Source organism: Primulina huaijiensis, chromosome 2 (genome assembly GCF_012295235.1).
Source record: "Primulina huaijiensis isolate GDHJ02 chromosome 2, ASM1229523v2, whole genome shotgun sequence".
Classification (NCBI taxonomy): Eukaryota; Viridiplantae; Streptophyta; class Magnoliopsida; order Lamiales; family Gesneriaceae; genus Primulina; species Primulina huaijiensis.
The window spans coordinates 26071216-26085899 of record NC_133307.1 but is presented as its reverse complement, the minus strand read 5'-3'; the positions used below and the strand labels follow the sequence as shown (position 1 = coordinate 26085899).

The 14684-nt window shown below is 33.3% G+C and overlaps 1 protein-coding gene across 1 annotated transcript; it reads left to right on the top strand.

Annotated features, from left to right (window-relative positions):
• Window positions 1–4333: 4333 nt before the first annotated feature.
• Window positions 4334–5868, top strand: LOC140960755 (protein DETOXIFICATION 53). Its single transcript, XM_073419021.1, has one exon. It carries the CDS (start codon window positions 4492–4494, stop codon window positions 5821–5823), a length of 1332 nt encoding a protein of 443 aa, XP_073275122.1. The 5' UTR covers window positions 4334–4491; the 3' UTR covers window positions 5824–5868.
• The last annotated feature ends 8816 nt before the right edge of the window (window positions 5869–14684 follow it).

The following is a 14684-nucleotide window of genomic DNA, read 5'->3' as shown; positions in this document are numbered from 1 at the left end:
TTTTTTTTGCTATGGTTTACTTTTAATTTTATATATATAAGGGGAAATTAAATAATAGCTTTATCAGATGTGGTAAAAGAACAACCAAAAGTACATATTGCTTGTGATCACCACTTCATCTCATCATCATCACGCCTTTAATTAATTAACTATTTATTAATCATATCTTTTTATTTACTTTTAGTGCACTTACCCCATACATACTATATATATATACACACACACATATATCATTCCGGTATGAAATAGGTTCATTCATGTTCTTAGCTTTCACCTAGAAACATGCCAGGAGCCGCTCATTGTCGTTGCAAGCTCATAGCACCGACGATCACCCCTCACCCTGTAGGACCGAGCGTTTGTCGCTTTATCAAAAGCTATAGCTGGTGGTAATGGTGCAACTCAAATCTTTTAAACCGCACAGCAGCTCAAGCACTACAGTTCGATCGCTCTATCAAACAGAGACAATTATTGCACGCAACACACCCTCTTCGACCTCGGACATCGTAGTAGTGTAACTCAAATCTTTTAAAATGTAAAACAACCTAAATGTCATGGTTCAATCACTCTACAAAGTAGAGACAATTATTGTACTCTAACAATATATATACAACCAAGTACAAAAAAACCTTTTTTTTTTTTTGGAAATGAAAAAAGAACGAAAAGCAACATACAAAATAATAATAGTAATAGAGATGCGATTGTTATATAAACAATATTTGAAAGTTCAATCGATTATATAAGTGTACCTTTCAAAATTAATTGGTCTCTTGCTTTGGTACAAGTACTTGATTATTCAGATTATATAATGGCCAACTAGCTAGTGCATGCAACATAAGATAATTAGTAATTGTCGAGATTTTTTTTAAAAAAAAAAACCATATATGAAGCAGAAGAATAAAACTGGTGACTAATGGAAATTAACATTATGGATTAGTGTAATCCAGCATGCATGTGGTGAAAGTGTAATTGGATTACAAGGGGAATCTTGTCACGATGTAAAATTTATTTGACTCCTCAAGTACCCCATTAACCATTTTTAATTTAAACTCTTTAATCCACACTTATCAACACCCCAAAAGCCGCCTTTCAAGAAATTATTGCAAGAGTTTCTACCTAATTATTTTCCCATTTCAGGGATGATATTTTTTGTGGAAGATTGAAAAATTAAAATGTCAGAAATCTCTATTGATATGAAAAATATTTTATATTATTTGATCATGTGCAGATTAAGATTATTACCACTTAGTGATGAGGAGAGAAACATTTTTTTAGTAATTCACACAGATGATTAATGGTCGAGTCTGATGATATCTAGTAATTGTATACAGCTGATTAAATAATAAAATAAATTGTATATATGCAGCACATTTGATATTACAACTAGGTCTTGCCACATGACTTGAGAAATTTCCCTGATTTATTGATGTCTGATTTATTTAATTTTGAAGTGATCGATAATGGCTCTTTCCCCAGTTTTCATGGCCAACCACCACCATTATCTAATACTTTGACCTCTTGGATGACAAGAATCAATTATTTGTTGCATTAGATCATATATATTTGTGATTGATTATCGGATAATTAATTTTTTTATTATATAATTTTAGAAATTTTTAAATATTTTTTTATATATATCTCATTCTATTTGTTGTTTAGGATTCCATTTTATTTTGATACTATAAAATCTATTTATAAAATTAAATATATAGAGAGTGAGATGACTGTATCCGAACTTAAGAGTCCAGTAAGATTTAAAAAAAACAAGTACTTATATCTCCACGATTATGAAGAAGTCTTGTTATAACATAATCTTGAATCTCCAACTGATGAGGGAGTTTTGTCACGATAGAACTTAGAATTTGAACTCGAACATCGTTCTAAATTTGAGATTTTACTATCATATAAGTTATAATCAATCGACCGCGGAAGATGCGGTTAAATGAGGATTTATTAAGCGGCAAGNTTACTTTTTCCATATATATACCAGATTGGCGTGCGGGTACATACATAATATAATATATAAAAGTTGTGGTGTTTGTTTTTTTCCTTTTGACGTACTTGAAATTAATTAATAAGAGTACCCCCACAATGGTGGGTGTTATACTCATCAAAATTCGTGGAGTCCACTGTCACATACTCATTATAACAACATATCTCTTTTATTCACATTCATTTTAACATTAAAACTCATTATTTATGCATCTCACCGTCCACTCAACGTGGAATAAATCATCTCGCCAAACTCGAGAATTGGTGGATCTTCATTTCTTTGTCTTCCTTTAATATAACTATGAAATATTAATTATTATTTAAAAAAAAACATAATATACATAATATAAGCAATGGCGACAATTTCCAATAAAGTGTTTACCCACGACTTTCAATTCTCCTTGTTTTACTTCACACGCACATAAATACATACATATTCTCTTGCAACGTTTTGACTTTACTTGTACTGACTAAATTTTTTGCATGCATGCAAGAATTCGTCTTGTAATTAATAATTATGGAAAATTTTAAATTATTATTATAAACGGGCAATTAATTAAAAATATAGATACCTAGCTAATTAATTATAGTGTTAATATTTTCCAGGCAAATTAGCAGTAGCCAAATTAATCCTGCAAGGATCCATAAGAAGTGTTCAATAAGTGAGCGCAGCATACTTATTCTTTTAGATATATAAATAAATAAATAAATAAATTATAATTAGTGCTGGTCCCAAAAAGGGAAAGAGGTAGAGCTAGGACCCTGCCATATATGTTATCATAATCAAAATTAATATTTACCCAGAAAACTCAATTTCTTTTTTTTCAGTTTTTTCTTTGAGGTGTTAGAGGGCATTAATTTATATACATATATATTTTGTTTCATGATTAACATGCCCTGATCGCTAGTAAGTAATATATATATATATGGTCCACTTGCAATTCAAAAATTTTATTAATTAGCATGATTTATTCGTCATTGTGCATGTAGACTAGCTACTAAGCAAGAAGACAAACGAGGTTGTAAGTAGTTAAAACCAGAAACAAATACTGATCTACATTATTCTATCAGACAGGTGAATTAATATATTCCATATATACCGACAAGGGAAAACTGTGTTTGCAAAGGGAAAAAAAACTACTTTTTCATGATGTGATTAGGAAAAAAAAAAAGAAGAAAAATAAATTAAACCTGCCAATGGGTTAAAATCCTTCGCCTATACATACGCATATATCACTTATACTCTGTGGTGCCATGGCTGAGAAAATAGGACGACTGATGGTTTCCATGAGTAGCAGAAGCAGACATGACTGGATTTGCAGACATTAAGGTTGGCCACATTATTTATTTATTTGATTTGTACGTATAACTGATTAAAATATTTACCATTTGCATGATAGTTTATCAAAACAATAAGTACGAACATTTTAATAAATAGTAGTATATATTCAGAAGTTTGTATTGTAGTTCAATTTCACGTTTAATTCGTTGATCTGTGTATGCAATGAGACAGCTAGCTAGGTAGCTAGACAGCCATGTGCAAAATGAATGAATCTTCAGAAATCCAACTCCATGATCTTGGTAGTGCTCCTGATGAAACGAGAAATAAAGCGAGAGACAACGAACAAAATATTCAGCATTTTTTCAGACAATTGCACTGGAATGAGGTATGTTATATGCACATCATTCTTTTGCCTTTTTTCGTTTTCCATCGTCACCGAGAACATATATGTATGGATACGTATGAGTACGTAGTACCGATTGGTTTCTGTCAAAAATTTCTGCTCCGTTCATCATATATAAGCTAGCGACTACCGATAATCTATCCGAAATATATATATACTTTCATTTTCAAATGCATAATGATGAATATTTGATATACACAAATTAACTGATCAATTAGTGGGAACTGGGAAGTGGCTTCTGGAAGAGACCAAGACCTGGTTTTGCATTTTATGGCATTGTGTTTTGACTTTTTGTGGTTAACATCGATCAGATCCTGATTTTGATGGTTCGGCGGTGCCGAAATACTCCATCTCCAAAAAAAGTAGATGGCGACATTTATATTTAAGTCTCTTTCAAGCACGCTAATGTGACATGCATAAGCTCTAATTTAACTTGTAAATTTCTTTTAGTTTTCAATTCATGCATCACATATATTAATTACTTAGTGATCCACACGAGCACCATATTCTTCATTAAGAATGTATTTTGATGTATTAATTCTCCTTACCCTCTATCTCTCTCTCTCTTTTCTTGCATTGACATGTTTATTTTAAAATATTTAAGCTGTATCATCTAGATAAAAAATCAAGACAATAACATGATTTATAATTAAGTTGAACATGTAGATGGGGAAAACATTTATATGAAAATGGAACCATATGAAATGGGCCGTTGGCTTCAATTATATTGCCTTACTTGGCTTTGTTTGCAAATGCGCAGGTAGTAGAAGAGCTCATAACACTGGGGAAGATAGCTTGTCCAGTGGCGCTAACAACTATGCTCTACTTCTCCAAAACCATAATCTCCATGGTTTTCTTGGGCCACATGGACAAGCAAGAACTAGCAGGTGGCTCATTAGCCCTCGGCTTCGCCAATGTAACCGGTTTTTCAGTCCTCAAAGGCCTCTGCTCTGGCATGGACCCAATCTGCTGCCAAGCCTTCGGTGCCAGGCGTTGGCCAATTCTTAGCCAAACATACATCAAAACAGTACTGCTCCTCCTCCTTGCCACCATCCCTATGGCTGTGCTATGGCTAAACGTCGAACCCGTATTCCAGAGCCTTGGCCAAGATCGTGTCATCGGCAAAATCGCCAAAACTTTCCTCCTTTTCTCTTTTCCCGAACTGTTAAGTCACGCTAATCTAAATCCTCTTCGCACATTTTTAAGAACTCAGGGGTTAAACACACCAAACACCATCATTGCCACATGCGTCTCCATCCTTCATTTGCCTATAACATATTTTCTTGTCACCTATTTGAATTTGAGAGTTAAGGGTATCGCATTAGCCTCGGTTGTATACTCAGTGAACATGAACATTGGCTTACTAGTATACCTGGTATTCTCTAAAGTGGCGATAAAACCATGGAGAGACGCAACATTTGGCTCGATCTTCCACAACTGGGGACCGTTACTGCGCCTGGCTTTACCGAGCGTGTGTCAGGTATGTCTGGAATGGTGGTGGTATGAAATAATCCTCTTTCTCAGCGGCTTGCTCACGAACCCGGAATCGGCAGTGGCTGCTATGGGAATCTTAATCCAAACCACAGGCATAGTTTACGTTTTCCCCTTCTCCCTCAGCCTGAGCATATCACAGCGCGTAGGCCAGGAGCTGGGAGCCGCCCAGCCAGCTCGTGCTCAGCTGGCATCCATGGTTGGAATCTCGGTGGGTCTGGCCTATGGACTCTTGGCATTCGGGCTGAGTTGGGCGCTGAGGTCATTATGGGGAAAGCTATACACCAGAGAGCCGCAGGTTTTGGCTTTAATTTCGTCCGTCCTTCCTATCCTGGGGCTGGCGGAAATAGGAAATGCTTCTCAGACGGCAGCTTGTGGAACATTGACGGGTTCGGCCCGACCGAAACTTGGCGTGCGGATAAACATAGCGTCGTTTTACCTGGTGGGGTTGCCATGTTCGGCCATATTTGCATTCAAACTGAAGATAGGGTTTGCAGGGCTTTGGCTGGGGCTAGTGGCAGCTCAAGCTACATGTATATTGATGATGCTTTATAGTTTAGCAAAGACAGATTGGAAGCACGAAGCAAAGAGGGCGGAGGAACTGACAAGTTCAGTCGTCGATAAGGAGGATTCCGCGGGGACGAACCTGGTTCCGTAGCTAGGATAATTAATTAATTAATTTGTTCTTCTCTTTACTAGGAAATTAATATGGAGTGTAAATGATTTTTGGTCAACGAAATTGAATTTGATGCATCCTTCTTTCAAAAACCATGAAAAAATGGAGAATTTCATTTTTGAATCTATATATCTTTACGATTTTAATTTTTTATATTGTTAGATTTTTTGAAAACAAATTAAACGTAAAAGAAATCTAACTAGGAACAAAATTTGACTGTAAGATATAATCTCCTAAACTAGTAAACAAACTAAAAATAAAAGAAAAGAAAACGAAAATAACACTGAAAATCGAAGAATAAAATTCTGACATGAATATGTATTTACAAACCATAAGAAATTAAAAAAACAAAAACAAAAAATACATTAAAAGTTGCTTAAAAAAGGACTGAAAACGATAAAAATATTAAAATTATAAAAATAAGTCATTCAAACACTTTAACCGCTTATTTTAAATAAGATCTCACAGTTTAAAGCTCATAAAACAAATATAAGAGCTTACAAGCTGTTTTAAATAAGTTTAGTCAAACACACTCTAAATCTAGAGAAAATAATTTTTTTGTTTGGCCGGGGAATAATTTGTTACAATTGAGTATAGAACTTGAGAACTCGTCTCAAACATAAGATTTTGTACTAGATGAGCATAAACATTGGCAGAAATAATATTTTTGGTTAATTAATTTGTTCAATCCTGGATTTTCATCCACTAAGCATTCATAGTTTATTGATGGGTTATTAACTTTGATTTTTCTTATTTTAATTTCATTTTGTCGGAATGTTGACTTAAGTGTCATATTTGCGTCAATTCAACATCATTTTCACGTCGGATAAATAAACAAAACAGAAAAAAATAACGGACTAAAACTAAAATTAGACTGTTCAATTATCCAATTATCCAAAATTGTAAATATACAAGATCTGTAATTTTTTTCTTTATATCAAACATAACTAATTTCCTTATATATCAAAAAGAGAAATTTAAATCATTGTGTGTGTGGTTGGAGAAACCAACCAACTAAAAGTACTTTTTAAGTGCTTTTCTTAAAAAGTATAGTATTTGGTAACAAAATTTTTTTTTAACAACACTTATTTAAGTTTTTTTAAAAGCCTAAATTTTTTATTTTTTGACTTCTGCTTCTATTTCTATTAAAAATAAAATCAATATAACTTTTTAGTATTTATCCAAACGTAAAAAAATAGAGCACTTTTAAAAATGGGGCTTGTTTACTTTTTTTTTTAAAAAAAAAAATTACAACTATCGCATCCAAAAACTCGCACTATTTCAAATTTGAAATAACTGATAATATAATTTTCTTTAATTGGGCCCAGTAAATGACAGAAGCTGGAATTTAATTCTAGTTCAACAATGTTGGCCTAATACAAAAGCCCAAAATTATTTATTTATTAAGAAGGAAAGGAAAATCAAAATCATCAGTTCATACTCGGCCCGAGATTTCTCGACCCACCTAATTACTTCGGCCCAAGCCCATCTCAAATTATACTCCATCTTTAATATAATAAAACGTTCATCACATCATTATGTTTCTCTACCTCCAAAAACTCTCTCAAAACAAAAATTATAGAGACACGTGAGGAAGCAACTTGAAGCTGAGAAAAAAATCAAACCTCAATCTAGATGGAACATTGTAGTAATGTTGCAATTGGATTGATGAATCTGATTTTGATCGAGATATTTGATCTGGACAAACATTTAAGATATGCATTTCAAATGACATTTATCTTGGGCGTGTTTGAAATCCACCAAAATTATTATTAAAATTGCACGATTTGATATAAAGTGGATCTGAATTTACTTCGATTCTAGCCATCCAAGCAATGTTGCATTTAGATTTATGGATTTAAATTCACTATCGAATCAATTCAAATCTCAACAAATTATTTTTTGAATAATTGTCGTTAATTTTAAACTCATCATTATCAGAGTCATTTCAAATCTTTTCTACAAAGTACTCAAATCCAAATGATTTAATTCAAAACGCAACCTTGAGAATTTAAAAGACACGATGAGCTAACGAAACTTTGTAATACTGCATTAATTAAATGCAAAATTAATTATTAAATAAGAATTTATGGGTTAATAAATAAGTTTTAAACAAGCATTTATGGGTTATTAAATAAGCGATCAAACGTCGTCTTGTCTAAATGATCAATTTATATGATTTGTGACAAAGGAAACTAAAATCAAACAATTGTTAAAAAAAAAATTTATAGTAAATATGATGTCTTAAAATTCAAATTATATTGAATGGTGTTGTTTGGCATATTTAATTAGAAACAAACAATTGCTAAAAATAATAATTCGAGTACCCTAGAAGAAATTAAACTAGCTATAGGCTAATCATGATTTTTTGAAATTTGAGAAATGATTCAATTTTTATGGTAATGGGGTGGGTGGAATCCATCAATTCTCCATTTATGTGAATTGTAATTAATTAAACACAAATAATTAGGTAACTTATTGGTTATTTTTATCAATCAATTAATGAGTGTACAACTCAGTGCATTAATTATCAATTAAAATTATTATTGCACTTTCAAAAGTTAGAGTGAGTAATTGGGACGTTACCAAATATTTTATTCTGAATGACAGTAATCACTTGACCAGAATATCAACTGGAAATCGACATAATATTTGGGTTCTCTCTCTTTATTCGAAGTTTGGTTATATATATTGTCTTGCCACGAGGTCAAAGTGATAAAATTTTAGTTGAAGGGGCGATCGAGAATAAATTTTCTATAATTATAAAAAAGCACAAAAATTTCTATAAAATTTTTTTACGGGTCAATTTTATTAGACAATATTTAACTTCATCCGATTTATGAAAAAATATTTTTTTATGTTAAATTAGATCGGTTCAATCTGTGTAAGAGACTTATTTAGAAATATATAGTCAAAATGGAGGGAAAATAATTATTATAATAAGATGGTGATTACATTAAACAATCTTAATTTAATTTAATAAAACTAAAATAAATTATATAAAAAAGGAGGAAAGATTGACAATTCCTTACAAGTTTTCAATGTTCGTCCAAAACGTGAAACAGCAATTATATTTTTTTAAAAAAAACAAAAAAAATATAACTCAGTTAATAATATAAAAAGCACATATGTAAAGGATAATTACAAAAAAAATTATAATTGTGGACTGAGAAAGAATTTATATGTAATGTCTGAGATTTTATCACTGTAATCTGAGATTGATTAATTTATAAATTGAGCGGATGATAGACGGACCACTTCGAGGAATGAATTGGAATGACATAAGTTGAGTAGGGCGTGAGACCCGAAGGTCTCGCGCATATGCGCGACGAGGCAGCGCGCATATGTGCGAGCTGTGCGAGAAGCTTCCTGCGCGGACAGAACTTTGAGCGCACATGCGCGGCTTGAGGGCGCGCATATGCGCGAGGAGATGCATTGCCATATACCGAGTCCAGAGAATGTGACGCATATGCGCCACGAGTTGGCGCCACTACAAGAAAAACGCCCAACAACAACGCATATACAACAACGGTTTTTGTGAGAAACCGTTGTTCGTATAGTCTTTAACAACGGTTTTAGTGAAAATCGTTGTCGTAGGTAAGTTTTGACAACGGTTTTCATAAAACCGTTGTCTTTTAGGAGGTCAACGACAACGGTTTTCTAAAAACCGTTGTCTTTTAGCGTTTTTTTAAGGCAAAAGACAACGGTTTTATGAACCGTTGTCTTTTGCCGTGTTTTTTTTATCAATCGACAACGGTTATAATAAGACCGTCGCATATTTAAGTTTAGCGACAGTTTTTTTACATCGTCGCTAAATTAGCGACGGTTTTAGTAAGCCCGTCGCTACATTTAGCGACGAGTTTATTTAAATTAGCGACCGTTTAGAAAAAACTGTCGCTAAAATGACCGACAGTTTTCAAATTTGCGACAGTTAAATGAAATAACCGTCGCTATTGGCGACGGTTTAGCCAAAAAACGTCGCCCATTCTCTATAAATAGCCACTTTCTCAGTCCATCTTCACACCATCACTTTACAACACTTACACGATTTTATTTTTGATTTTGAGTAAATTTTTTCGCTTTAAATTTAAATTTTTCTGTGTTAGTTATAACAACACTTACACGATTTTAGTTTCGATTTTGAGTAAATTTTTTCGCTTTAAATTTTAAATTTTTCTGTGTTAGTTAAAAGTATAAATATTGTTAGCATAGTCAGATGAATATTGTTAGCATAGTCAAATTATAAGCATTTTTTTTACATTTATTAAAAGTAATTTTTTTATTTTAATGAAAATAATAGCGACGGACATTATTAAGAAACTGTCGCTAACTTTAGCGACGGACTTGATGGTAATCTGTCGCTAAATTTAGAGACGGGTTATAAACCGTCGCTAATTGGCGACGAATTGTTTAAAGTCCGTCGCTAATATTAGCGACAGATAATAAAAAAACCGTCGCTAATGCATTAGCGACGGTTTATTAACACCGTCGCTAATTGAGCTACAACAACGGATAAAAATCGTTGTCGTTGAACGGACTTTCAACAACACTCTCAGTTACAACAGTTTTTAAAGGCCTAACGACAACGGATAAAATCCGTTGTCGTTTAGCGTTTTTCTTGTAGTGCGCGCATATGCGCGGGGTATTCGGTAGCCAAATGTGGATTCCAGAGAATATCGCGCACATGCGCGGAAGAAATGCGCGCATATGCGCGAGCTGCCGAGAAGGAAAATGCCGGGACAGAGATTATGGCGCATATGCGCGAGACTTGGTCGCGCATATGCGCGAGAGACAGAATTGCAAGACGTTGGGCAGAACTTCCGGCGCATATGCGCGGGTCTTGGGCGCGCATATGCGCGCGACATGCAGAACAAAAAGTCAGCACTTGTCATGCCATGCTTACTTGATATATATATAAAGTGTAATATGAATGCATTCCTTCAGTCCTATATAAAGTGTAATTTGAAGTTTGCGAAAGATCTGTCCGTCCGATTTTCAATCCAACTTCAGTCCTATATTCCTCTCGACAAGAGTTTCAACTGGACGTAAGTTTTATTACGTTTTGATATGATTTGAAATTATGATATTGTCAGAATCAGATATGATTGACATATGATGCTCATGAGATATTAGACATCGTAGAATCGATAACAGATTGAAGAACATATTGTTTATAGAATTATTATGAATTTTCAGATATTGAATTGAGATTATTCAGATTTATAAGATTATGGATGATATTGACTACTGGTTATGATTTGTAATTGATATCTGTTGCTGTCTGAGTTGACGGGGATATCAATATTGTACCGTTATGCTGTCGATATTGAATTAGATTGAATATTGATCAGAACATATCTGAGTTGAGTTAAATATTGAAATTGTGCCTATTCGATATGTCATTTCAGATTGATATTGACAGCTCTGAAATCGAGACTTTGACTGAGGCAGAAACCAACGAAAGAAAGGTATAAATCAATGTTAATCGGGAGATTGACTTAAGTCAGATTGGACTTAAGTTTCCCTAAACCACATACTTGTATGTTATTGTTTTCATACTGTTGTATTATTTGAATGAATATGCTTAGTCTATTGATTTAAAGAAAAGCATAGAATAGCAGATAGCTATTGAGTGAGAGTCGTTGACAGAGGTGCCAGATTATGACAGAGTGATCATTGGCCCATTGCACATCGTCAGAGTAGGCATTGGCGGATATGCCAAGACAATGGATATTTGATTTATATCGATGTTGCTTAGGAATGGATCGATTCCTATCGCGGAGATTCGATATATTGTAATATCCAGGAACCGGGATCCCTAGATTAGAGATGAGTCGAGTCTGAGATGACGAGTCCAAGAGCTTTATCTGTATTCACTAATGTGTCATAAATTATGATTTATGTTCTATGATGCATGGTTTATGCTTCTGTATATGACTTTATGTATTGCATGTATACATTGTTTATACTGGGATTATATTCTCACCGGAGTTATCCGACTGTTGTCTTGTTTGTATGTGTGCATGACAACAGGTGGGACAGGATCAGGATCAAGAAAAAGATGAGAGAGAGATGACAAGTTAACGTGGTGATCCGGATTCAGAAGTAGATAAGTTTCAACACTTGATATATAGTAGTTGAACCCTAGTTTGACTTTGTCGAAAGTTGTACAAGATTTACTTTTATACTGATATGTATATTAAAAGTATTCCATTACGTTCCGCATGTTAAAAAAAAAAAATTTAGACCTTGTTTATCTTAATTGATTGAATTATTCCCCAAGAATGATTAAAAAATGAATTAGCATTCGGGTCTCCACATTATAAATGTTTTTCATAAGGTTGATCCCAATAATATTGAGTGAAGTACAATATTAAAACAAATTAAAATATATTCAAACACCTTATCGAATAACCAAAGTAGAGAGGTGGAAATTTAAAGATTGTGCCATATTGGAGATAAAATTTGAAAATAAATAAATAGAGATAAGAGAATTAAGATTTATTGATTTAGATGTTATATTGTCTTTTTGTTATTTTATATATCATTAAATAGATTATTTTTTTTATGACAAGCATGTCCATATCTCTTCATCAAAAAGTAAACGATGGTTAATGTCATGTCAGTATTTTCTCGTATCACATCAACAAGTAAAACCAAAGTTAGTAAAAAAAATCAAACTTTGAATACTGAAAAATAAATAGTAAAAATTAATGGATCGAACAACTACATCATCAACAACAATAATAATGACAACAAATGCATAAATATTGACAAAGAAAGGGAGCGTCACGGTTTAGCAGATGGAAGCTCAGACAAATAGACGGATGATGCACATGGGGCATAGTGAAAAAGGTCGCAAGAAAGTGTTGCCATTATTAATAGTTATTACATCCATGCAGACATGACATTTGTCACTATTAAATGATTTCTCACCAAATTCTTGTACGCTTTTTTTTGTTAAAGAAATATATATAATCCGTTCACAAATCACTAATCTTAGTATTATGATTGTCAGCATTAAATCCACTCCAACTGCCAACTAATTAGTTATTAATCACCGCCTTTTAGTAACTTTTTCAGCTATAAAAACAGCATTCCATGGCAAGCTAAATTATCAAACTACGCTTCTAGCTATCAATATCATAACACATATATTATTATTTCAATGGCAGGGTTTACTAAGGCACTGTGCATGCTAGTCTTGGCCACCGTAATGCTGGTGGCAGTGGCTCCCCGTGGAGAGGCGGTGATAGGATGTGGCACAGTTGTTTCGGACCTGACTCCATGCCTCCCTTATGTAACCAACCAAGGACCTCTAGGGGGCTGCTGCGGCGGGATTAAAACCCTCTACAGAGCCGCCGGGACCACACCGGACCGCCAAAGCGTGTGCGGCTGCCTCAAATCCCTAGCAGCGTCCTACTCTATCAACCTCGACAAGGCCGCCGGGCTCCCTGGACTTTGTGGAGTCAACGTTCCATACAAGATCAGCCCTTCCACTGATTGCTCCAAGTCTGTACTACCACCACACATCGATCTTTTACTAAACTAAAAATTACTTGTTATTATATACATGGATGGTTTGTTGTTCTAAACAACAATGTCATCATAATGAACACATTACTTTTGGTCCTAAAATCAAGCATAAATCGGGTCTCCGCGGACTCATAATACCTATTTTGCTTTTGTTCTTGATGTCTACGTAAATGAATATTAGGGTAATTAATTACTTAATTTGTGTTTGTGTTTGCAGGGTGCGTTGAAGTTGACCCGAAGGTTTGCGATTTCTGTGGCAAGCAAATGCATGGTCCTATATATATATATAATATTTATGCATGTTTTAACTTTAAATAAATAAACAAAAGAGTCTTTATTCAAATTATCTTCCTGACCAAGTCAGTGAAATCAATGGATGTTGATCTCTTTTATCTTTCAATATTATCAGATTTTTTTTTTATATGTACTTGATCTAAGTTCTAAATAAAAATATATAACGTTGGTTGGTAAGAAATGTTGACTAGCTAGGATTCAGACGATATGAACAAGTTGATCAAACTCAATCCTAGGTATATTTAGTTCGAATTAACCAATTTGATCGATCATGATCCACATTAGACAAGGCAACTAATTATCTACGTGGACCTTCAAATTTGAGATAAATTATTTTTCGTCAGATAACTAACTAAGACAATATAATTTTATAACATATATAACAACCAGCATCTTTGTATGATAATAATAGTAATTCCTAATGCAACATTATAGCCTCTTGGACCATGGGAAAATCTGTTATCTTAAGGAAACTTTTTGAATAATACAGTTAAAATTTTTTTTTTTTGAGAACTTATAGTTTAATTTTATTATTCGTCACCGTATATAACAACGTCGAATATATATAGTCACGCGTTAAAGTATCAAGCTGTTGATTGTGTCGTGATGCTTCGATAATATATATGACGTGCATACAACCTAGTTATGTTATTTTAATGAAGTACTCTCTGTAATAAATATTATCAATAGATAAAAAGTAAACTTATTCATAGAGCTAATTTGTATTATTTGACATATTTGCATATATTTTTAAATATAATTTTATAAAAATGCCTTAGCATTTGAATATATGTATATGTACATGCATATACATATATAAATCAGAATACATGAAATATCATAATAAAAATATAACTACTAAGTATTTTTTTAAAAAAAAATTAACCGTTATACTTGGAAAAAAAACAAGTTTCACACACGGAGAGAATGTCACACACATTGATTAAAAAAAATTAACCGTTATACTTGGCAAAAAAACAAGTTTCACACACGGAGAGAATGTCACACACATT

What these genes read in the sequence shown, in the direction of transcription:
- LOC140960755 (XM_073419021.1), top strand. Translation starts at nt 4,492, where the DNA reads ATGCTCTACTTCTCCAAAACCATAATCTCCATGGTTTTCTTGGGCCAC.